The 26,614-nt window shown below is 42.1% G+C and overlaps 1 protein-coding gene and 1 long non-coding RNA gene across 2 annotated transcripts; both read left to right on the top strand.

The window, feature by feature from the left end:
* The first annotated feature begins 942 nt into the window (after window positions 1-942).
* On the top strand, window positions 943-13,488 carry DEFB123 (defensin beta 123). The gene is made up of 2 exons (XM_081559480.1): window positions 943-1,109; window positions 13,246-13,488. Exons 1-2 carry the CDS (start codon window positions 1,052-1,054, stop codon window positions 13,389-13,391), a joined length of 204 nt encoding a protein of 67 aa, XP_081415606.1. The 5' UTR covers window positions 943-1,051; the 3' UTR covers window positions 13,392-13,488.
* LOC145533054 (uncharacterized) lies at window positions 5,529-8,689 on the top strand. Its single transcript, XR_014073782.1, has 2 exons — window positions 5,529-7,349; window positions 7,483-8,689. It is a non-coding gene; the product is annotated as an uncharacterized LOC145533054 (long non-coding RNA).
* Window positions 13,489-26,614: the final 13,126 nt, after the last annotated feature.

A 26,614-nucleotide genomic window follows, 5' to 3' on the forward strand; every position in this document is an offset into this window, starting at 1 on the left:
GATGCTTTCGAACTGTGGTGCTGGAGCAGACTCTTGAGAGATCAAACCAGTCAATCCTAAAGGAAATCAACTCTGAATATTCACTGGAAGGACTGATCCTGAAGCTGAATTTCCAATACTCTGACCACCTGATGCAAAGGGCCGACTGATTGGAAAAGACCTTAATCCTGGGGGAGACTGAAAGCAACAGAAGCAGCAGGCAGCAGAGGATGAGATGGTTAGATAGCATCCCTGACTGACTGGACATGAATTCCAGCAAACTTCGGGAGATAGTGGAGGACAGGGAAGCCTGGCATGCTGCAGTCCATGGGGCCTCAAGACATCAGACACGACTGAGCGACTGTACAACAGCAACCGGAGAACGCAGCTGCTACCCTTAGGTAGCCAGAACTGAGGGAAGAGAATGGATTTTCAAATCCTAAGAGTTCAGAGGGAGGGACCTCCCACTACAATAGCTGGTTCTTGAACCTCTGAGGACGAGGCACAGCCTGGCGCCCAGAAGGCCTGACCACATGGGTAGCCCTGAGCTGGCAGGGGGCTGCGGCTGCTAATACTTGTGAGAGGGCACAGCCAGGCTCCTGCTGGGAGCTGCATCTCTTTCATTCTCCTGCCGATTTTAGCCCCAGTTACAGTATATTTCTCATGTTCAACACCAACAGAAGCCTCTGTACAGACCTCCCTTTGCCTGGAAAGCCATGTGGGCTCATCCACCTGGCATTTTGGTCTTTGTTTCTCAAAACACGGTCCACGGCCATCTTCTCTAGGAAATCTTCCCCGACCTTCTAGGTTCCGTGTGCGTGGCGCCCCCTGGTGGTCCCTTGATTGGCAGTCGCGCCCTATCGCGTGACCTAAAAGAAAAGCAAGCGTGCCAGCTCAGGGCGTGCGGGGGCCGTGCCCGCGGGCGGTGGAGGGCACGTGCGGGTGACATCTGTACCAGTTGGAGCAAAGAAGCAGGAGCCAGAGAGGCCAGAGCACTCCACCACTAGCTTTGCCATCGCATCACATTGCCAAGCTGCTTTGCCATTGCCGCTTCCCTTGGCCACTTGTAGCCATGAAGCTCCTCTCGCTGATTCTGGCCGGACTGCTGCTCTTGTCCCAGCTCACCCCAGGTAACCTGGACCTCTTCAGGGGAGGGGCACAGGGTGCGGAGAGAGAGATCTGGACACAGAATCCCACGGGCGGGGAGGATGGGCTGCCGGGCCTCGGGTGATCACCTTGTAGAGGAGGAACCCTCCCCGGCGGCCAGGCAGCAGATCTTAGGTACCAACTACAACATGGAGAGTTTCTTGCTCAGTCACCCCATCCTGCTGTCCCAGGGAGCATGCTCAGGTGGGTTTGCTTGTGAAGAAGAATGCATATGATGAGTAGGAGATGCAGGAGGAGGATACACAATAGTGGCCGTGTCACAAAATAGGCCCCTAATGATCTAGGCTTAGTACAAACTGCAACCGCCTTAAGGAGAAAGCAAAGCTCATCTTTAACTTGTTACCATCTCTGTGCCAGTCCGTGTGTTGGGAAGCTAGGACCACAGAGATAAATGACATGGCCTGGGAGGGATTCAGACTTCCCCGGTGGCACAGTTGTAAAGAACCCGCCTGCCAATGCAGAAGAGGTAAGACTCGGATTCGATCCCTGAGTGGGAGAGATCCCCTGGAGGAGGTCATGGCAACCCACTCCAGTATTCTTGCCTCGAGAATCCCATGGACAGAGGAGCCTGGAGGGCTGCAGCCCATGGGGTCGCAAAGAGTCGGTCATGACTGAAGCAACTGAGCAGCCGCACTGGGAGGCACTCACTGGGAGAGATGTGAAATAGCATTTACCCAGAGTGCCATGAGCTGTGTTAGAGGGGATCTGGGGTCCTGGTGCACAAGGGAGGGACCAGCCCAGGCTGAGGGCAAGGAGAGATCTCCTAGAGAGATATTCTGAGTCCTGAAAAGTGGTTAGAAATTAGAAGGGGAGGGAGAGAGGTGGAAGAGGAAGGGTGTCCCAGACGGAAGTCAGCTAATAGCAAAGGTCTGGATGTGGGAGACAGCACCATGCCTTCAGGAAACTAGCCCACGATGGAAAGGTGGGTTAAGGGTGTAGCAAGGGGGGTAAGACTGAAAGTGTTAACCGCTCAGTAGTGTCTGACTCTTTGTGGCCCCATAGACTGTAGCCCATCAGGGTCCTCTGTCCATGGGATTCTCCAGGCAAGAATACTGTAGTGGGTAGCCATTCCCTAATCCAGGGGATCTTCCCAATTCAGGGACCGAACCCAGCTTTCCTGCATTGCAGGCAGATTCTTTACCATCTAAGTCACCAGGGAAGCCCAAGATCTGGAACCCCTGGGTTAAGGATGTGGCAAGGGTTAAGACTGCGGAAGCAGTGAAGGTCCAGGTCTTGATGAGCCTTGACTGCCAGGTGGAGGAGCCGTGGGAAAGCTTAAGCAAAAAAGGGCTATTCCACCAACTCTAGCATCGCTGTCTGGCCCCTCTTGTTCAACTGACAGAAACTTCTGCTCAGCCAAGGCTTTCACCTCACCGGTCCACAGGGCTGAAATGTAGAAATTTCCTCACCTCAGACCTTGTACCTGCCTGTGGCAAATGCCTGAAATACTACTCAGCTGGGGATAGAGAGGAAAGCCCAGAACCTGGGTTAAACACTGCTCAATCATTTTCTAACTGGGTGACCTCCAGAAAGCAGCTCAGCGGCTCAGAGTTTCAATGTCCCCATTTCTCAATCTGCTACAACAAAGGCATGTGTATAGTAACATTGGTTTGAGGGAACAACATTGAACACACTGAAATTTTGGTATGCAAAAAAAAAAAGAGAAAGTGTAGCTTCTTCATTTTATGTAACTCATTTCAATTTTCCCAGGAAATTCCATCCTGCTGAGGCAACTGTTGGGGAGAGGGGTGGTAGAAGGCACTAAACGGGCTGTGCCTAAACTCCGCAGTTAAATAAATGCTCATCAGTTCTGTTTTAAAACAGTTTCAAGTTAATTCAATCTCTTTTGAATAAATATTTAGTCTTTGAGAATTTCTCCTTCTGTTCCCTTTCTGTTTCTGAGGATAGCACCTGGATTTAGAAGTTAACTAGATGTCATGATTTAATTTATTGGCTCATTCAATAAATGTGAAAGTGAAAGTTGCTCAGTCATGTCTGACTCTTTGCAACCCCATGGACTGTACAGTCCATGGAATTCTCCAGATCAGAATACTGGAGTGGGTAGCCTTTCCTTTCCCCAGGGGATCTTCCCAACCCAGGGACTGAACCCAGGTCTCCCACATTGTGGGCGGATTCTTTACCAGCTGAGCCACAAGGGAAGCCCAAGAATACTGGAGTGGGTAGCCTATCCCTTCTCCAGGGGATCTTCCTGACCCAGGCGAACCTGGGTCTCCTGCATTGCAGGTGAATTCTTTACCAACTGAGCTATCAATAAACATGATTGAACAAATTTCATATTCCAGGCACTATGATAGGTGCAGGAGGTAGTACAGTGAACACATGAGAACAAAACAAGGTAAGCAAAGTCTTTAGCCTCTTGGTGTTTGCATTCTGTTGAGAGAAGCAGAAATTTTTTTAAATAAGTGAAACATGTGAAATGTCAGGTGGTGAGTATGATGAGCAGAGTAGGTGGGAAAGGGGATAGCCAATACCACAGGGGTGTGAATTTGCTGTTTTAAAGGGGTGCTCATGGAATGGCTCACCCTGACCTGAGGGAGGATAAGAGGTGATCCGCATGGATTTATGGAGAATATTCAAGCTGGTGGGAATGTGAAGTGCAAAGGCCCTGGGGCAGGCCCATGAGGAGGTAGCGCCCAGTGCTGGACCTTCACTGACTTCTGCGGCAAGGTCCCTTGTTGTGTGTGATCCATGACTGAGGAAACTTCTTGGTCCTGATGAGAGCCCCACTGACTCAGCCCTTCATCTCAGTCAAATCGTCCATCTAATCCCTAGGTTTAGGCTGTTCACACACAGCCCCTCCCACTCGCTTTCTGCACAGGGGTCTACTGCCGGCAGTTCTCTCAGGCTCTCAGCTCATCACCTGTTCTCCTATTTCCACTGGAGACAAGAGGGAACAGAGGACTTTCCTGATTACTTTATGCCGTAGGAGAGGAGAAAGAGATGCTCAACCACTTCCCTCAGGCATTTCTAATCTAATCCTCCTCCAGATGGCACCATAATGTATTGATGCTGTTAGCAATTTCCCTGGGCTACCCTCTGAGGGCAGAAAGTAAATGCCCTCTTCTCTAGCAGTTTCTCCAGGCCAATCTAGGTATTTGTAGCAAGCGATTCTCTTGCCCCCTGCCTTTCTCACATGACTTATCTCTACTTCTTAAGTGTTCAGGTTGACCAGCAGGCCCTAGTCTGGGGAGCGGGGTAGGGGGGTGGTAGGAGAGGAAGGCCTTTGTCTCTAGCTTGCCAGTAGGTCCTTCATTGTCCTGGCTGGCAGAGGCAAGATGTGGGCCCTGGTGGAGCTCTAAGGCCTCCTGCTGCTGCTGCAAAATTGTATTTAAGTGCCCCAGTTTCCTCTAGGGAGAATATTTGCTCTTCCTTTCTGTTGGATGTGGTGGTGGTAAAGGAGATTGAATGGAAATTTCTTTGGCCAGACCCTCAGCCTTTGCTTCCTGTGGCTTGCGATGAAGTGGTTTAATCTGAATCCACCAGGCTCAGCTAATAATATATAAAGGAGTTCTTTGAAATTTGGAAACCTCTCACCCTTCTAAATACATTAGGTTCTTAAATGTGTTGTCTTGCTATAAACTACAACAACTCATCTCATTTAAACTGAGCACTGAACTTTGTCATTCTATTGTTTACCATTCCCCCAAAGGCCAGAAACTCTGCCCAATTCTGCTTTTCAGCAACCAAAGGGTCTCATGATTAAAAGGGAATGAAGTATGTATCACTTTAATATTTTTAAAAATTTTAAGTTAGGTTCATTGTGGAATTCAGGACATATGTATAAAGCCCAAGAACCCAGCAGAGATTAGATTTAGGTGGGGTATGTCACATCCTTTTCCATTATACCTCCTCACAGCACCCAGAATTCCTCCTTTACAATTTTCAGCCTAAGTCTAGTCAATCAAATATCTGGGTAGCTATTTCTTTAATAGTTGTTTCTCGTCTCCCCTCCCACACTTGAGTGGAAGTTCTCTGAGGGAAGCTGTCTGTCTCTAACTCGTTTGTAACTGTATCTCCAGTGTACAGGCTTCTCAGTCTACATGTGTATTTCCCTTGGAAAGACATCTAGAAAGGAAATTTTGCGTCAAGACTGCACCATCTGAAAATGTGCCAAGTAGCCTCCAGAGTGGCTGAAACAACGTATATGAGGCCATCTTTCCTCTCACTCTCAACAACAGTTCATCTTGACATTCTTGAATTGAAAATTCAGATTTTATTGTCAAATTGTGGAGGGGAGTGCCTTATCTTTTTTGTAAAATAAAACACAGAATTACACATGGGCCCAGTAGTTCTGGGGCTTCCCTGGTGGCTCAGCCAGTAAAGAATCTGCCTGCAATGCAGGAGACCTGGGTTCAATCCCTGGGTTGGGAAGGTCCCCTGGAGGAAGAAATGGCAACCCACTCCAGTATTCTTGCCTAGGAAATCCCACGAACAGAGGAGCCTGAAGGGCTACAGTCCACAGGGTCACAAAGAGTTGGACACAACTGAGCAGCTAACACTTTCACTTTTTCACTTTCCAGTAGTTGTGGCACATGGACTTAGCTGCTCCATGGCACGTGAGATCCTCCCTGACCAGGGATCGAACCAGCATCCCCTGCATTGCAAGGTTGACTCTCAACCACCTGACCACCAAAGAAGCCCTTGAATTATAGTTTTGTCTGGGTATATGCCCAATTGAAAAATGGGCAGAGGACCTTAATAGACATTTCTCCAAAGAAGACATACAGATGGCCAGTAGGCACATGAAAAGATTCTCAACATCACTAATTATTAGAGAAATGCAAATCAAAACTACAGTGAGGGGATTTCCCTGGTGGTCCAGTGGTATAGACTCTGTTCTTCCATTTCATAGGACACAGGTTCAATTTCTGATTTGGGAACAAAGATCCCACAGGTGTGGCCAAAAATGAGCTACAGTGAGGTACCACCTCACACCAGTCAGAATGGCCATCATTGAAAAGTCTATAAACAATAAATGCTGGAGAAGGTATTGAGAAAAGGGAAACTTCCTACACTGTTGAGCTTCCCAGGTGGCTCAGTGGTAGAGACTCTCCCTGCAATGCTGGAGACACAGGAGATGTGGGTTCGATCCCTGGGTGGGCAAGATCCCTGCAGGAGGGCATAGCAACCCACTCCAGTATTCTTGTTTGGAGAATCCTATGGACAGAGGAGCCTGATGGGCTACAGTCCATGGGGTTGCAAAGAGTTGGACTTGATTGAAGAGACTTAGAACGTATGCACACCTACGCTATTGGTGGGATTGTAAGTTGGTGCAATCACTATAGAGAACAATATGGAGGTTCCTCAGAAAACTAAAAATAGAATTATTATATGATCCAGAAATACAATTGGTTTTTATGTATTAATCTTATATCCTACAGCCTTTCTACACTCACTTAACAGGTTTCATAGCTTTTGGGAGGATTTTATATGTAGATGATCATGTCATCTTTAAACGGTAGTAGTTTTATGTCTCCCTTTAAAATCTGTTTTTAATTCATTAGTAAGTATGATAGTATCTGCAGAATTTTCACAGATGTTGGTAATCAGGTATTATGAATTCTGTCAAACGCTTTTTCTGCATCTATTGAAGTGATCATATGATTGGGTGAGGTAGGAGTATTACTCTGCTGATGTGGTGAATTATTAATTATTGATTGAATTTTTAAATGTTGAACTGACCTTTACATTTTTGGACTGATTCACATTTATTATGATGTATTATCCTTTTTATACATTTATGGATTCAGCTTATATTTTGTTAAGGATTTTCACATCTGGTTTATGAGGGATGTTAGTCTGTAAGGATTTTTACATCAAAGTTCATAAGGGATATAAGTGTAGTTTTATTTTCTTGGAATGTCTTTGACTTGGGTGTCAAGGTAATGCTGGAAGACTTTGAAAAGAATTGGTATTATTTCTTTCTAAATGCTTGGTATTAATAGAATTCACCAATGAAGCCATCTGAACCTAGAGTTTTCTTTGTGGAAAATACTTACATACAAGTTCAATTTCTTAAAAAAAAATTAAGGGGTTTAGAGTTATGTATTTCTTCATGTATGAGCTTCAGTAGTTTGTGTTTTTCAAATAATTTGTCTATTTTGTGTAAGTTGTTCGATTTATAGTCATGAAGTTTTCTCAGTTATGACCTTATTAACATTGTAATATCTACAGAATCTATAGTGAAGTCCTCTCTTTCTTTCTTTTTCTTTTTTTGGCCACCCTGCACTGCTTGTGGCATCTTAGTTCCCAACCAGGGATCACACCTCCACCCTCTGCGGAGAAAGCATGGAGTCCTAACCACTGGATGGCCAGGGAATTCCCCTCTCTTTCATTCTTGATAATAATTCATTTCTTCTCTTTTGCTCTCTTCCTGGTCAGCCTGCCTGACTAGAAATTTAGAAAATTTTTTATGTTTTCAAGAAACCAGCTTTCAGATTTAATTTGTCTATTATTTTTCTGAGGCTTCCAATGTGATGCTAGTGGTATCTAATGGAATCCAGAACTCCACCTACCAATACAAGAGACACAAGAGATGTGGGTTCAGTCCCTGGGTCGGGAAGATCTCCTGGAGTAGGAAATGGCACCCCAAATTTCCTATTTTATTTACTTTTGCTCCAATCTTAATGATTTTTCTTCTACTTAATTTACTCTTGTTTTTCTCACTTAAGATATAAGCGTTGATGGTTGATTTAAGACCATTCTGTCTAAAGTACACATTTTAAACGGCAAATTTCCCTCTAATTACTACTTCATCTCAGTTCCACAAATATTTTTATGTATTATACTTTTAATTAGTCGATTCAAACTTCTCTAATTTCTCTTTTGATTTCTCTTTCACCCACTAGTTATTTACCAGTACATTGTTCAGTTTCCTAGTATTCGTGAATTTTCCAGATACATATCTGCTATTAATTTTTAGTTAATTTTCCTGTGGACAGACATACACCTATATAAGACTTCAATTCTTTTTTTAAAAAACTTTTTATTTTATATTGGAGTGTAGCCGATTAACAATGTTGTGATACACTTTGTATGGAAATATAAGAAACCTTGAATAGCCAAAGCAATCTTGAGAAAGAAGAATGGAACAGGAGGAATCAACCTGCCTGACTTCAGGCTCTACTACAAAGCCACAGTCATCAAGACAGTATGGTACTGGCACAAAGATAGAAATATAGATCAATGGAACAAAATAGAAAGCCCAGAGATAAACCCACGCACCTATGGACACCTTATCTTCAACAAAGGAGGCAAGAATATACAATAGAGAAAAGACAATCTCTTTAACAAGTGGTGCTGGGAAAACTGGTCAACCACTTGTAAAAGAATGAAACTAGAACACTTCCTAACACCATACACGAAAATAAACTCAAAATGGATTAAAGATCTAAACGTAAGACCAGAAACTATAAAACTCCTAGAGGAAAATATAGGCAAAACACTCTCCGACATAAATCACAGCAGGATCCTACATGACCCACCTCCCAGAATATTGGAAATAAAAGCAAAAATAAACAAATGGGACCTAATTAAAATTAAAAGCTTTTGCACAACAAAGGAAACTATAAGCAAGGTGAAAAGACAGCCTTCAGAATGGGAGAAAATAATAGCAAATGAAGCAACAGACAAACAATTAATCTCAAAAATATACAAGCAACTCCTGAAGCTGAATTCCAGAAAAATAAACAACCCAATCAAAAAATGGGCCAAAGAACTAAACAGGCATTTCTCCAAAGAAGACATACAGATGGCTAACAAACACATGAAAAGATGCTCAACATCACTCATTATTAGAGAAATGCAAATCAAAACCACAATGAGGTACCATTTCACACCAGTCAGAATGGCTGCTATCCAAAAGTCTACAAGCAATAAATGCTGGAGAGGGTGTGAAGAAAAGGGAACCCTCTTACACTGTTGGTGGGAATGCAAACTAGTACAGCCACTATGGAGAACAGTGTGGAGATTCCTTAAAAAACTGGGAATAGAACTGCCATATGACCCAGCAATCCCACTGCTGGGCATACACACCGAGGAAACCAGAATTGAAAGAGACGCGTGTACCCCAATGTTCATCGCAGCACTGTTTACAATAGTCAGGACATGGAAGCAACCTAGATGTCCATCAGCAGACGAATGGATAAGGAAGCTGTGGTACATATACACAATGGAATATTATTCAGCCATTAAAAAAATACATTTAAATCGGTTCTATTGAGATGGATGAAACTGGAGCCCATTATACGGAGTGAAGTAAGCCAGAAAGAAAAACACCAATACAGTATACTAATGCATATATATGGAATTTGAAAGAGGGTAACGATAACCCTATATGCGAGACAGAATAAGAGACACAGATGTATAGAACAGTCTTATGGACTCTGAGGGAGAAGGTGAGGGTGGGACGTTCTGGGACAATAGCATTGAAACATGTATATTATCATATGTGAAACAGAACACCATTCCATGTTCGATGCATGAGACAAATGCTCAGGGCTGGGGCAATGGGATGACCCAGAGGGATGGGATGGGGAGGGAGGTGGGAGGGGGGTCCAGGAAGGGGAACACATGTAAACCCATGGCTGATTCATGTCAATGTATGGCAAAAACTACTACAATATTGTAAAGTAATTAGCCCCCAACTAAAATAAATAAATTTATTTAAAAAAAAAAAACAATGTTGTGATAGTTTCAGGTGGACTGCAAAGGGACTCAGCCATACATATACATGTATCCATTCTCCCCCCAAACTCCCCTCCCATCCAGGCTGCTACATAACATCGAGCAAAATTCCCTGTGCTGTATAGTAAGACTTGTTGGTTATCCATTACTTGTGTGGTTATCCATTTTAAATATAGCAAAGTGTACATGTCAATCCCAAACTCCCTATTTTTCCCCCCATTCTTCTTCCCTCCCCCCGATAACCATAAGTTCATTATCTAAAAGACTTCAATCCTTTTATTTTTATTGAGATCCTGTATGGTATATCTTGGTAAATATTCTGTGAGCTCTTGGAAAAATGTCTGTTTTTCTGTTGTTGGGTAGAGTGGTCTATAAATATCTATTAAGTTGGTTGATAAACTCATCAGTTCAAATATTCTGCATCTTGTATTAAATTGTTCTATCAACTATTGAGAGAGAAATGTTGAAAGCTGAAATTATCTTTGTGAATTTGTCTATTTCTCCTTTCAGTTCTTTCAGCTTTTTGTTTCGTATATTCTCAAGCTCTGTTATTTGGTGCATTTGATTGAGGATTAATGTCTTTTTGATAAGCTGAGATTGTCATCGTGAAATTACCTTTTTATACTTAGCAATTTAGTTAGCTCTGAAGTCTACTTTTTAAATCTTAACATAGCTAGTATATTAATAATACTCCAGCTTATCTTCGATTAGTGATTTCATGATATTTTTTTCTCTTACTATTAACATAACTATGACTCTCCATTTAGAATGAATTTCTTATAGACAATATGTAATAGATCTTGCGTTTTCATCCAATTGGACAATTTCTGCCTTTTGATTGAGACGTTCAGACTATTTATGCTTAATATAATTATCAATATGGTTGCATTTAACCTACCATTTTCTATTTGTTTTCTAACTGCCTATCCTTTCTTTGTTTACTTTATCTTCTTTCCTTGCCTTCTTTCAGATTACTTGAGTCTTTTTATGATTCAAATTTTTATCTACCATTGCGTTATTAACTATACTTCCTTTTTCTTTAAATCATTGCTCTAAGGCTGGGCTTCCCATGTGGCTCAGTGGTAAAGAATTTGCCTGCCAATCTGGAGAAACAGATTCGATCCCTGGGTCAGGAAGATCTCCTGGAGAAGGAAATGGCAACCCACTCCAGTATTCTTGCTCTAAGGTTTACTTTTTCACATTTGGCAAGTGTTTACTGAGTCTTGCTCTGCGTAGGCACAGTCCTGAAAGAAAGTGAGTGTTGATCGCTCAGTCACGTCTGACTCCTTGCAACCCCACGGACTGTAGCCTACCAAGCTCCTCTGTCCATGGGATTATTCAGTCAAGAATACTGGAATAAGTTGCCATTTCCTCCTCCAGGGGATCTTTCTGACCCAGGGATCAAACCCACATCTCCTGTGTCTCTTGCATTGGCAGGCAGGTATATATATGATCAAACATTACTCAGCCATAAAAAAAAGAATGAAATAATGTCATTTGCAACAACATGAGTGGACCTAGAGAGTATCATTCTAAATGAAATGTCATATAGAGAAAGACTAATATCATATACTATCACTTAATGTGGAATCTAAACTATGATCCAAATGAACTTATTTATAAAACAGAAATAGACTCACAGATATAGAAAACAAACTTATGGTTACCAAAGGGGAAAGGCGGGTAAGGGACAGATAAATTAGGAAGTTGGGATTACCATATACACACTATTATATATATGTAATAGATAACCAGCAAGGACCTACTGTATAGCAAAGGGAAATATATGCAATATTTTGTAATAACCTACAAGGGAGAGAATCTGAAAAGAAATGTATATATGGAAAGTGAAGTCGCTCAGTCGTATTCGACTTTTGCGATCCCATGGACTGTAGCCTACCAGGCTCCTCCTTCCGTGGGATTTTCCAGCAAGAGTACTGGAGTGAGTTGCCATTTCCTTCTCCAGGGGATCTTCCCCACCCAGGGATCGAACCCAGGTCTCCCGCATTGCAGGCAAACGCTTTACCCTCTGAGCCACCAGGGAAGCCCCAATATGTGTGTGTGTGTGTGTGTGTGTGTGTGTGTGTGTGTGTGTGTGTGTGTGTGTGTGTGTGTGTGTGTGTACACATATACATATACATCGGAGAAGGCAATGGCACCCTACTCCAGTACTCTTGCCTGGAAAATCCCATAGATGGAGGAGCCTGGTAGGCTGCAGTCCATGGGGTCGCAAAGAGTTGGACACGACTGAGCGACTTCACTTTCACTTTTCACTTTGATGTATTGGAGAAGGAACTGGCAACCCACTCCAGTATTCTTGCCTGGAGAATCCCAGGGACGGGGGAGCCTGGTGGGCTGCCATCTATGGGGTTGCACAGAGTCGGACACGACTGAAGAGACTTAGCAGCATACATATACATATATATATATATATAACTGTTCTGTACACCTGAAACTAACATAATATTGTAAATCAACTATACTTCAGGTTTTTTTTCGACTGTGATGTTTCTTATACTACTAAAGATTTACTGGGCTTCCCTGGTGGCTCAGTGATAAGGAATCTGCCTGCCATTGCAGAACAGGTGGGTTCAATCCCTGGGTCGGGAAGATCCCCTGAAGGAGAAAATGGCAACCCACTCCAGTATTCTTGCCTGGGAAATCCCATGGACAGAGGCACCTGGTGGGCTACAGTCCATAGGGTTGAAAAAAGGTCAGACATGACTTAGCAACTAAACAACAACAAAGATTTACTAGGCACACAGGGAAATAAGAAAACATGACTGAGAACCAGTATAAACAACCGAGCACAGAAGCAGATCCATGAAACATCCGGATTCAACTGTACTTCAGTTTTTTTAATTAAAAAAAAAAACAACGACATGGATGAACCTTGACTGCTGCCGCTACTGCAGCTACTTGACAATGAGTGAATAAGTGAAAGAAGTCAGACATAAAATGCTACATATTATGTGATTCCATTGGCATAAAATATCTAGATTAGGCAAATCTATAGAGAAGATGGCAAATTGGTCATTGCCCAAGGATGAAGAGAGGGGAAATGGGAATAGTTAATGGGTGCAGAGTTTCTGTTTGGGATGATTAAAAAGTTCTGGAACTAGGTGGTGATGATGGTTGCACAACATTGTGGCTTTACGTAATGCCCCTGAACTGTACACCTTAAAATACTTAAACTGATAAGCTTTATGTTATTTGTATTTTAACACAATTTTTAGAAAGGGAGAGAAGGGAAGAAGAGAAAGAAGGACCAGGGTGAAAGTCAAAGGACACTGAGCACCCTCTATCATGTCGGTTTTAATCCTTTTACAGACCTTTCAAATCCAGAATCTCCCTCTTCTTAGGGCTGACACTATCTCTCTTCTTTCTTTTCAGGTGGCACCCTAAAATGCTGGAATCTTCATGGCAAGTGTCGCCAGAAATGCTTCAAGAAGGAAAAGGTCTATGTTTACTGCACAAATAATAAACTGTGCTGTGTGAAGTCCAGGTACCTGCCAAGAAACTTACCATGGCAAATCTAAGTTCCTTGAAGCCTAAAGTTATCAAAAGGCAGATGAAGTTACCCTGAGTGTGACCCCAGTGGATTCTTGAACTCTATCAATAAACATCTCTGGCTGATCCCTGTGTTTGCCTGTTAGTCCACCCAGTGGTTCTCAGAAGGTCCTCTTTCAGGTGGTCCATTTAAGTCAAAACCATTTCATTATATTTCACAAGCACTCAGAGGAATTTTCTGAAATCTACACGACATATAACACCATTATTCTGGCAGTTAGTGAAAGGTTATCATTTAATAAATCATGCCTATGAAATTCCAAAATTTTCCTTTAACCTCTATGGAAACATAACAAGAACTAAAAGCATTTTGTTGTCTGCAGGATCTGGGAGTCCCAAGACTGGGGTCCTGGGGCTAGTAGTGCCCACCCACTGTTGATTGGAGCAAGATCCCAGAGTCTCTGGACGCAGGGCTCTCGGGGTCCCAGAGCTAGTGCTGGCGCACTGGTGTGCAGGGTTGGGTCCAGGCCCTCTGTTGGGCAGAGCCAGGTTTCAAGGCAGCTGTGGGCTCAGGGAATCTTGGGGCAGTCATGCCTGCTGGGGGGTGGGGCTGTGCCCCTCCCAGCTAGTTGCTTGACCTGAGGTGTCCCAGTTGTTCAGTTGTCCAGTGGTGTCCAACTCTTTGCAACTCCATGGACTGCAGCACGCTAGGCCTCCCTGTCCCTCACCATCTCCCGAAGTCTGCCCAAGTTCATATTCATTGCATCGGTGATGCCGTCCAGTCATCTTATCCTCTGATGCCCTCTTCTCCTTCTGGATGCTGAGGTGTCCCAGGACTAGTGCCAAAAGGCTAGTGGGTGGAATCAGGCCCCCCGGAACTGTAAAGCTAGAGGGAGGATTCCAAACTGCCACTTGCCAGCACCAGTGTCCACAGACACCAGTGTCTGTGTCCCAGGGTAAGCTCCAGTTGCCTCCTGCCTCTCCAGGAAGCTCTCCAAGATCAGCAGGTGGGTCTGATCAGCAGACGGGTCCCAGAGTGTGTGCCCTTTAAAACTGGAGTCTCTATTTCCCACAATGCTCTGGCTGTCCCCAAAGTAAGCCCCACTGACCTTCAAAGCCAAACATTCTGGGTTCTCATCTTCCTGGTGGAAGACTGCTGGGCTGGGGAATCTGATGTGAGATTCAGACCCTTTTCCCCTTGGGGAGAACCTCTGCAATTGTAATTACGCTCCTAAGTGTGGATCGCCCACCCCACCACCCCAGGGGGTATGGGTCTTGACTTCTACCATGACTCCACTCCCTCCTATCCACCTCACTGTGGTTCCTTCTTTATATCTTTAGTTGTAGAAGCAACGGACAACTTCTAAGTAACTATTATAAACTTGTCAAGGAAATTTGGGGAAAAGATTGACTGAAAGAATAATTTAAACCAATACACAGAAAAAAAAAGTACCCATTTTCTATCAGTGCATTACAAACCACTCTAAAACTTAGTGGATTAAAATAACAACTATTCATTATTTCTCAGAGTTATGTGTGTTAATTAACTGGTTCTTCTGATATTCTCACCTGGGGTCACTGATATAATTACATGTCTCTCCATATGGCCTCCCCACCTCAAGGAAGTTAACTTTGGCTTCTAACATGATGGCTAGGTCTAAGAAGGTAAGTCCCAATATGCATCATTTATCAAACTTGTGATGTTATGTTTTTATAAGTCCCATTGGGCAAAGGAAGTCATGTGACCCAAGGTCAATACAGGAAAAACTACACAAGGACATGAATACTGGAGGCATGATTCCACTGGTGATCATCAACGTATCAATCTATCACAAATGGAATCTCTAAGAATAAACTGGGCATTCTAAACTAAAAGATACAAAATCTAAAATTAAGGCTTTATTGGTTGCACTTAACAGCAGATTGAACAGAGTAGAAGAAAGAACCAGTAACTCAAAGACAGATGAATAGGAAATGAAATCAAAGCACAGAGAGAAAAAAGTGCAGAACAAATAGGGCAAAACATGAGAAACTTATGGGAGAATACCAAATGGTCTAACATATATGTAACTGGAGTCTCAGAAGGAGAAGAAAGGGAGAATTGGGAAGAAATATTTTTTGAAGATAATGGCTGAAAATTTTCCAAAATTGTGGAAAGACATTAATCCACAGACTCACAAAATTTAGTGAACTCCAAGCAAGATATACACAAAGAAAATCAAAATAGCATAACATAATCAAACTATTAACAACCAAAAGAAAAAGTATTTCCTGATAACTGTGAACATTTCAAACAAAACGTGTTCAAGAATTTTTATGGAGAATATCAAAAGCCCTTATTGAAGTACACTATAAGAAGCCTAAATTAATAAAGACATAATATTTTGTGACTTAGATAACTCAATATCTTCAAGATGTCAATTCTGGGACTCCCCTAGCAGTCCAGTGATTAAGATTTCACCTTCCTATATATATATATCCTGGGTTTGATCCCTGGGTTGGGAAGATCCCCTGGAGAAGGGAAAGGCTACCCACTTCAGTATTCTGGCCTGGAGAATCCCATGGACTGTGTAGTCCATGGGGCTGCAAAGAGTCGGACACGACTGAGTGACTTTCACTTTCACTTTTTCCTATGCAGGGGGTGTGGGTTTGATCCTTTGTTGGGAAACTAAGATCCCGCATGCCTCACAGCCAAAAAACCAAAACATGAAAACAGAAGCAATATTGTCACAATTTCAATAAGGACTTTTAAAACAATTTTTTAAAGATGTCAATTCTACACTGTTTATTAGATTCATTGAAATTCCAATCAAAAAACTAACAGAATTTTTTCAAGTATCTGTTGAAAATTGTGTACAGGTAAACAAATATTTTGTTGGGGAAATAGACATGGATGACAAAACTATCTATAAAGCACAAATATGGGATGATGGTTAACTCTAAGAATATAGGAATTGCAAGAAGTAATACTGATGTTCTAATTTTTATCTGGGTGGTAGTTATAGAGATGTTTCTTGTCTTATTGCTTTTTACATTTTATATTTTTTAAAATATTTTTTTGCTTTCTCAATATATAATAAAAATCAGGTTTTTCCAAAAAGAGATAAAAGCTATGAACAGAAAAAAATGAAAAAGCTAAATCAGCTAAAAGTCCCAGAAAATAAAATATTTGAAAATTACATGTCCTATAAAACATTTTTTTTCAGATTATGTAAAGAATTCTCAAAGCTCAATAAAAGGAAGCAAAATTGGATAACAATATGAGCTAAATATTTGAACTGACACCACCAAAAAAGTTACATATGTAAGAAATAAGCACATGAAAATGGATAGATATTAGAGAAATGCACATTAAAATCACAATAAAATATTAATATACATGTATCAGAGTGTCCAAAATTAAAACAATTGATCATAATGATCGCTGATGAGGAGCAAGCGTTGGCAGCAGAAGCTCTTGTACACTGCTGGTGGGAATGTAAAATAGTACCACCACTTCGGAGTTACACTATTTGTACAATTGGGCAGTTTCTTTAAAAGTCTAATGAACCACAAGATCCAACCACTCCACACCTGTGTATTTACCCAGAAGAAATATAAACATAGGTCTATGTGAAGACTTTACACATAAATGTGAACAGCAGACTTATTTGTGGTAGCCAAAAACTGCAAACAATCCAAATGTCCATCAACAAGTGAATGGATAAACAAATTGTGGTATAGCCATAGAGCAGGATACTCAGCAATAAAAGCAATTAACTTTTGAATCTCAGAAAACCATGTATGACTCTCCAAACAATAATGCCAAATAAAACAGACAAAAATAAATATATTGTATGACTCCATTAGTAAAAGGCTCTAGAAACTATTAATCTATAGTAAGAGTACATCAGTACTAGACGGAGGGTAAGAGAAGGAGAAACAGAGAGGAGTATTAAGAGATTACAAAGAGGCACAAGGAAATTTGGGGGGATGGTGAGATATGTTCATTATCTTGATTTTGGTGATAATTTCATATGGATACCGTGTATGACAAAACATCAAATTGCACACTTTAAATTAGTACAGTTTATTATATATCAGTTATACCTCAATAAAGTAAATAAGCAATGCTTTTTAGGAGAAGAAAGGCTAAAAGAAAATAGATGTTTTTTAAAAGAGATAGAGTGAGTGAATCATATGTGATGAAACCAAATAGGTGGACAAGGGCTAGATTGTGAAGGACTTTCCAAGTTAAAAAGTTATTTTGCAAATGTAGATACTAATGGCAGAGAATCCATTTCAGGCAGCAGTTCAGTTCAGTTCAGTCACTCAGTCATGTCCAACTCTTTGCAACCCCATGAATTGCAGCACGCCGGGCCTCCCTGTAGATCAATCCTCAAATCTTTAGTGTTCTTTCAGTCCAGTCTCCCCTGACTGTCTTTGTCCATTTGGTTATTGGGTGCCATCTAACTGGAGGACTCCTGGAGTCACTGCTGATATCCTAGAAGTTTCGTTCAGTCCTTCCCTTCCACTCCCCCGACCCCATCCCCAGCCACCCCCACTCAGGATCCTCATCATCAGTATCTGAATTGAAACCACACCACCTCATGGTGGCTAGATACACCAGCTATGAATCACAAAGATAGACTTGGACCTCACTCATGGGACAAGAGCTCCAGCCTGATAGCTACACAGACACCCCTCATTCATTTTAGTGATGAGACCCATATATTACCTGCTGACATTTGTGGAACCCCACTTGTCACATTATAGCAGCCTACCACATATCCAGTCTTCATTTCTCAGCACTTGCATTGCTACTGCCTGGTCCAGACCCCCATCATGTCTAACCTGGATTGCTACATTGACCTCCAACTAATTTCCCTTCTTCTGCCTTCATCCATTTTCAGTCTATTCTCAGTAGAGTAACCACAGTGATTCTAGCTCTCCTCTCCTCAAAACCCTCTGTGATGTTGTTACCAAGTCCAAGCTCGCTCTGCTCCCTACATGACAGGCCAATGAATCCGAGAGACAAGGGTTTGAGGCAAGGAAGAGATTTAATTCAGGGAACTAGCTAACCAAGAAGATGACAGGCTAGTGTCTCAAAATAACCATCTTCTCAGTGTCTGGATGCCAGGTGCTTTTATAGATCAGAGAAGGAGGGAGGTGAGGAAGCAAAGTAAAAAGGCCAGTAATCTTGCAAACATCTCCTCGAATGGCAAGCCTCAGGCAGGGGATATGTTAATTTCTTCCTTCCTGACATCTACAGGTGGACAGGGTTCTGAACAAAGGCACTGTCGTTTAACAGTCCGGCAGGGGGGCAGGATTCTCTGAGGCAGGCCATTCTGTATGATTATAATAATAAGCAATGAACAGTAAGTCAAAGAAACAGTTCCAACGTGGAGTCAGAACTGGCTTCTTCTCGGCAACAATTTCTCATCTCACACAGAGTATAGCCAGAGCTCTTACAAGAGCTTACAAGCACCGTTCTCCTTTCCACGCAGTCTGGACTCCATTATTTCTCTAATCTCATCTTCAATTACTCTTCCGCTGGTTCACTCCACTCAAGCCATCCTGGCTTCCTTGCTAGTCCTCAGACTCAGCAGGCATCATCCCGATGTAACTGAAAGTGCGGTCTGGCTGCTCGCCACTCAAACGCCAATATGGAGGCAAGGTTGGCAGAAAAGAAAGTTTGTTTCATTTTAGATGCTGGATCCAAAAATTTATGTATCATCTGACCTCCGTGTGTGCTTAGTCTCTCAGTTGTGTCCAACTCTTTGCAACCTCATACACCGTAGCCCACCAGGCTCTTCTGTTCATGGGGATTCTCCAGACAAGAATACTGGAGTGGGTTGTCATGTCCTTCTCCAGGAGATCTTCCCAACCCAGGTCTCCCAAATTGCAGGCAGATTCTTTACTGGAAAAAAAAAAAAGTTTTTTAAACTGAAAAAAAAAGTTGCCATGCCCTCCTCCAGGGGATCTTTCCAACCCAGGGATGGAACTGGGGTTTCCTGCATTGCAGGCAGATTCTTTACCAGCTGAGCTACCAGGAAGCCCATATTGTAACCTATCTACTCACAAAATTTCAAGAAAAATCAACTATAATATAAAAGAAGAGAAGAGAAACTATACATACCTTAATGTGTGTGTGTGTGCTCAGTAGCTCGTCATGTCCAACTCTTTGTGACCCCATGGACTGTAGCCCACCAGGCTCCTCTGTCCACGGGATTTCCGAGGCAAGAATACTTTCGTGGGTTGCCGTTTCCTTCCCCTGAGGATCTTCCCAACCCAGGGATCAAACCCAAGTCTCCTGCCCTTGTAGGCATATTTTTTACCACTGAGCTACCTGGGAAGCCCATTTCAGTGTGTAAATACACTTAAAAATAGAATGAAGTAGTCAGATCTTATACATATCATGAGTGCAACAGCTGCCAATACAGGCCCCAAGGAATGAATGTGTTACATGTGTAAATTCAAATACAAACTGAAGTGCATGCAATCTGTGTCCTGAATTTGCAAAACAGTAAACAGCTTGTATAAAGTTCTAACTGAAAAAAAATATAATCATTCCTTGATTTACATGGTAGTTTCATTCCAGGAAAATTCAATGTGCAAAAAATACTTGCAAAACAGCCTTAGATTCTGGACTTAGAGAACTACAGACGAGTTTTCACCTAAGTAAATGTCTAGTAGGACATTTGAATTTTGTTTGGGAAATGAGTCAATACTTCACTTTCCAGGACAGTCACTCATGTTGATGCCACTTGACTTCCCAGGTGTTCAATATACAAATTCCAGCAGGGGCCACATTCATTTTGATCAAAAAATGACCCCAGCAAATTCCCAAAGTAACCCCTAGAGGGCAGTATCTCCCCTTTGGGAATCTGATCTAGCAATTAACAGAGTCTCTTTCTCCGGATTCTCAATTTTTTTGAGACAAATGGAGCTGCATGACAAGCAAAATAATTTACCCAAATTCAACTACATATGCTGAGAGAGAGATAGTTGGGGGTTTGGTTTTTTATTCAACTCATTTTCTTACTTGTTAAGTCAACCTGATTGTTACTGTTCTATCGCTCAACCGTGCAGACTGTGACTCCGTGGACTGCAGCACGCCAGGGTTCCCTGTCCTTCACCATCTCTGGGAGTTTGCTCATACTCATGTCCATTGAGTCAGTGATGCCACCCAACCATCTCATCCTCTGTTCTCCCTTCTCCTCCTGCCTTCAATCTTTCCCAGCATCAGGGTCTTTTCCAGTGAGTTGGCTCTTCGCATCAGGTGGCCAAAGTATTGGAGCTTCAGCATCAACTTAGTCTTAACTTTTTTTTTTCCTTTATATATCTGACTCTTGAAGTGGAATTTTTTTTAATTGAAGTATAATTGATCACAATATTAATTATAATTGATTATCAAGTATAATTGAAATCAATATTGTAGTTTCAGGTATACAGCATAGCGATTCAGGATTTTTGCAGATTAAATTCCATCATAGGTTGTTACAAGATAATGGGTATAATTCCCTGTGTTAGACAGTGAATGCTTCTTGCTTATCTACGTTATATTAACATATGACTACTTGTATCTGTCCATCCAATACCCCTAATTTATCCCTTCCCATCCATTCTCCCTTTTGGTAATCATAAGTTTGTTTTCTATGTCTGTGAGTCTGTTTCTGTTTAGTATATATATTCACTTGTATTACTTTTTAGATTTCACATGCAAGTGATATCATATAATATTTGTTTTTCTCTGTTGGACTTATTTCACTAAGCACAATATTCTCTAGGTCCACCCATGTTGCTGCAAATGGCAGTATTTTGTTCTTTTTTATGACTGGGTAGTAATCCTTTGATAGACAGTCTATCTTCCTAATCCAATCATTTGTTGATGGGCATTTGGGAGGTTTGCCTTTTAAAATATTCACATAAATGGAATCATTTAGTATGTACACCTTTGTTTCTGGCTTCTTTTGCTTAACACAATTTTTTTGAGATTAATTCATGCTGTGTACTTCAGTATATTGTTATTGTTGTTTACTGTTATTGTACTATACGGATGTAACTCAATTTGTCCATTCACATGTTGTTTTCAGTTATGAGATACTCTGAATAAAACTGCCACAAACACTAGGGAAGTCTTCATATATACATATTTCTATTCTTGTAAGTAATTCTGCAACTGTTTTTCCAAAGCGGTTGTCCAAGTTACATTCCCATCAACAATGTATTAGCAATTCCAGTTCCTCTATATCCTCACCAACACTCACTATGGTCAGTCTTTTTTATATTAATCATACTGGTGGTAGGTAATGGCATCCTACTGTGAATTTAATTTGCATTTCCCTGATGCCTAATGATTTTGAGCATCTTTCATGGGCTATTGGCCATCTGTACGTCTTCTTTTGTAAAATGTCTATTTAAATATCGCCCGCTCCATTATTACATTGCCTTTTCTTACTGACTTGTAAGCCTTCTTTGTGTATCCTGGAAATGAGTCCTCTGTCAGATAAATGTCTTGCAAATATGAACAATAGCAGTTTAAATAAGCCAGGAGAATCCCTCCTTGAGCCAGTGGCTTGCCTGAGCAGGAGAAGGGATTTCTCACAATCCCTACACACAGAAAGTATCTGTCGTTGAAGATACCACACTGCCTTGTGTAATTCCACTGCATAGAGATATTAATCTTTCATTAAAATGGCCCCTAAAGATAAACAATCACTTACCTTGGTGTTATCACCAGGGAAACACAATGTGCTCCACTGATGGAGGAAAACTCACTATCTGTCAGTCTCCTGAAAGGCAATGTCCTGATTCAAGAGTAATTTGAGGGATGGGGTAGGAAGGAAAGGAAGGGGGAAGGGTTCAAGATAGAGAGGACACATGTACGCCCTTGGCTGATTCATACTGATGTATGGAAAAAACCATCACAATATTGTAAAGTAAATATCCTCCAACTAAATGAACAAAATTTTTTAAAAAGAGTTATTTGGGCCAAATGTGATTGTCATCTGGCTCTCAGACTTAAATGTAGCCCTGGCCCAGTAAAAAAATTCCACTCAACAGTCTGCCTTCAAAAACTCAGGTGGGGAAGGGGGTGAGGTGTCCCTCAACCCCACCCTGAACCTCCAACAGTATCCATCATTGCAACTTTGTTCTTTTCCTTTCTTGTAAGCCGGAAGGGATCCATCTGATCAGCAGGATGAGAAACTCCTCTAACCTCCATTCTAACTGAACTCTACTTTACTCTAAACTCTGATGCATGTGAAAATACATATATATGAATATTACATATTTTGTACATGAGCACTATATATATAATGTAATTTTAAAAATATGTATATAATTTTTAGTGATTATATAAAATGTATATATCCATTCTGACAGAGTATGTAACAAAAGCTAACAGGGATTATGAAAAAGTGGTGAATATTTTGAAGCTCATCTATGTTTTATTTTTCCACAATGTGTTCTAAGCATATTATTCAAGTTATAAAAGTTGGAAATTTTTAAAGAAATTTCCAGTGGCATTTTAGTGCTAAAAACCTTGTTTTGGAAGACTAAGCACAAATGAAAATGTTCATGATAGTTAGACAAGTTTAAAAAAAGCCAAGGCACACAAAAAATGTACAATTTGATTCCATTTTATCTGTAAATCACATTTTATGGATTTTTTTATTTGTGGATATATATGTATAGCGAAAATACTGACTTTTGCCTTCTTATTTGTGCTTCTCTGTTTTCTAACTTTTCTCCAGTGAACATGTATCATTTTTACAATTAGAAAAAAATGTTATTTAAAAAGTACAAAAGGGGGACTTACCCAGTGATTCAGTGTCTAAGACGCTGAGATTCCAGTGCAGGGTCCCAGGTTCAATCCCTGGTCAGGGAACTAGATCCCACGTGCTGCAACTAAGAGTTCGCATGCCACAACCAAGATCCCGAGTGCCACAACTATTAACAATATCAAGCGACTGTGAGAATTAAGTGAGATGATATATGTAAAGCAGTTGGTACTTGCTAAAGGTTAACTGATACTATTATTATCATTAACTCAGCCATTTAGTGACTCTCTGGGAATGTCTATGCTCTGAATAGTATGTCTAAGCACCTATGTCAAAGCAAAACTTCCTCTCTAACATCCCCCACCCACTTGGCTCACCTTGCACACCGCCAGTGCCACGGAGCTCCCTTCCTCCTAAAGCTTCCCCTTCACACGGGCCCCTCCTGCCAATGGGTGGCTCCTGTTTTACTTCACAACTAGTCTTGACTGGAGGTCCAAAGCTTTAAGTCCAAGCTCTAGCTCTGTGCCTTGGAAACTGTGTGGCCTTAGACAAGTCACTTTCTCTCTCTGGGCTTGGACCCTCATTCATAAAGTATCTTGAGGAATCTTCTACCCTAGAATTGCCCTGTTTCTTTGGCTTGTTAGATGCATCCTTGGGATTTAGGAGGTTGGATGTAGGCTTAAATGAGGGTCTGTTAGGATACTGGGTGGGAAATAGCCCTGCACGTGTGTAAACTTCAGAAAACCATCCCATCGGTTTTGTCCTGTTTCAGTCTTGGAAGCACAATGGCTGCCTCTGACATGACTGACAGACCCATAACATCACTTCAGTAGACTTCCTACCAAAAATGCCAAAGCTGAAGCCAATACTAAGGAAACATCAGACAAACTCAAACGGAGGGACATTTCACAAAGCAACTGGCCTGGATGCCTCAAAACCATCAATGCCATGAAAGAATGAAGAGCTGTTCCAGATTAAAAGAGATCAAAGAAACATGACAACTGAATGGAATGTGTGATCCAGGGGTTTTCTGTAGCTAAAGATTAGACAATAGAAATTTGTGAATATTAATGTCCTGATTTTTATAATCGTACTGTGTTTATTTTTATAATTGTACTGTGGTTATGTAAGAAAATGCCTTTGGCTTCTAGGAAAAATCCAAAACTATTTAGCTATAAAAGGCTGTTATATCTGATATGTATACATATATAAACTATATTTGTGGGGCTTCCCTTGAGGTCCAGTGGTTAAGAATTCACCTTGCAATGCAGGGGACACAGGTTTGATCTCTGGTTGGGGAACTAAGATCACACATGCCACAGAGCAAATAAAGCCCACATGCCACAACTAAAGAGTCCATGCCCCTCAATGAAAGATCTCACATGATGCAACAAAAAGACCCAACACAGGACCTCCCTGGTGCCTCAGTGGTGGGGAATCCACTGCCAACGCAGTAGACATGGGTTTGATCTCCTATTCAGGAGGCTCTCACATGCCACAGAGCAACTAAGCACATGTGCCACAACTACTGAGACTGTGCTCTAGAGCCCAGGAGCCACAATTACTGAGCCTACGTGTTGCAACTACTGAAGCTCACCTGCCCAGAGCCTGTGCTCCACAACAAGAGAATCCACTGCAACGAGAAACCTGCCCACCACAACTAGAGGTAGTCCTCACTCTCTGCAACTAGAGAAAAAGCCTGTGCAGCAATAAAGACCTAGCACAGCCAAAAATAAATAAATAAAATTACTTTTTTAAAAAGACTCAACAGAGACAAATAAACATATTTTTTTAAAACTATATTTGCATATAATTATATAGATATTTACGTGGGCTTCCTTGGTGGCTCAGATGGTAAAGAATCTGCCTGCAACGCAGGAGACCTGGGTTCGATCCCTGGGTTAGGAGATCCTTAGAGAAGGAAATGGCTACCCATTCCTGTATTCTTGCCTGGAGAATCCCATGGACAGAGGAGCCTGTTGGGCTACAGTCCATGGGGTCACAAAGAGTCCGACACTTTCACTTTCATGTGGGCTTCCCAGGTGGTGCTAATGGTAAAGAATCCACCTGCCAATGAAGAAAAAGGAGACTCAAGTTCAATCCCTGGGTCAAGAAGATCCCTTGGAGGAGGGCATGGCAACCCACTCTTGTATTCTTGCCTGAAGAATCCCATAGACAGAGGAGTCTGGAGGGCTACAGTCCATGAGGTCTCAAGGAGTCGGACACGACTGAAGTGACTTAGCATGCCCGCATATATTTATACATATGTACATGTATATATAGGGGAGGAAATGAAAAGCTTCCAGTGGTAAAATATTCATATTTGGGAAATCTGGGTGAAAGATCTATGGGAATTCTTTGTACTGTTCTTGCAGATTTTCAGTAGGTCTGAAATTCCACGGACAAGGCCAATGGCGTGCCTCTTGCTCCGTAGAAGTGATAGCGGTTGCAGCAGCTTTCATTTGCTGAGCACTTATGAAGGGCCAGATTATCTCCTCTGACCCCACAGCTACCCCACAAAGAGCTGTCATCATGCCCATCTTGCAGAGAAGGTCTCCGGCATCAGACAGGGGAAGTGACTCACCCCACTGGCACAGCCTGTGGCCTATACATGGTAGAGTATGAACTTGAGTCTGTCTGACTCCTCACTTAGAAATCATCACCATCTTCCCTGCAAGAAAAGTCACAAATTCCCTTGCACTATGTCTGGGAGTGTACAAAGAAAACACAGCTTCTGTATTCTTTGTAAAACAACTCGGGGAAGGGGAGAGGGAGGGCGGGGGGGTCTGAGTGCAGATCTAAATTTAGTTCAATACAGTTTAATTCAACAATTTAAATAGTCTCCTGAGGTTTCTTGAGTTCTTAGGGACTTAGTCTCTTTAGTAAAATTGCTCAGGGTTTCAGATTCCTCCTCTCGTCTCCCTGCTCCTCCCAAACACGGTGGCGGGGGTGAGAGCGAGATTCGCTGGTCTGGTGCTGGCCGGCATCAGCTGGAGTCTGGAGAGTTTGGGCCTGTCGTTGAAAACATCCACTGCTTCCTGGTTAAATCAAGTTGCTGGTGAACTTTTCTGGCCTCTTTCAGACCACTGAGGCCTGGGGGCAGAACAGGAGACTGACAAGCCATTCCATGTCAGATCTCTGTGGTTCTGTGGCCATGTCTGGGCTTCTTATCCTCTTTCTAAGCTCTAGATACCATGCCCACCTCGCTTCTACCACACTGGGTTCTAAAACAGGCCCACTGGCAATCGGTTCAATGTCTAGAGCAGGGGTCCCCAATTCCCAGGGCCAGAGATTCATGCCGGTACTAGTCTGTGGCCTGTTGGGAACCAAGTCACATGGCAGGATGTGAGCAGTGGGCTAGCAAGTTTCATCTGTATTTACAGCCACTCCTGCATCGCTCACCATACTGCCAGAGCTCCACCTCCTGTCAGATCTTCAGCGGCATAATAAATGTAATTCACTTGAATCATCCTGAAACCAGCCCCTAC

This window comes from Giraffa tippelskirchi, chromosome 13 (assembly GCF_054371585.1).
Source record: "Giraffa tippelskirchi isolate mGirTip1 chromosome 13, T2T-mGirTip1v1.2.pri, whole genome shotgun sequence".
Taxonomy (NCBI): domain Eukaryota; kingdom Metazoa; phylum Chordata; class Mammalia; order Artiodactyla; family Giraffidae; genus Giraffa; species Giraffa tippelskirchi.

Excerpts from the sequence above, each read along its gene's own strand:
- DEFB123 (XM_081559480.1), top strand. The coding sequence starts at position 1,052 with ATGAAGCTCCTCTCGCTGATTCTGGCCGGACTGCTGCTCTTGTCCCAG. Across the intron at positions 1,110-13,245 it reads CTTGTCCCAGCTCACCCCAG|GTGGCACCCTAAAATGCTGG; the intron begins GTAACCTGGACC and ends CTTTCTTTTCAG.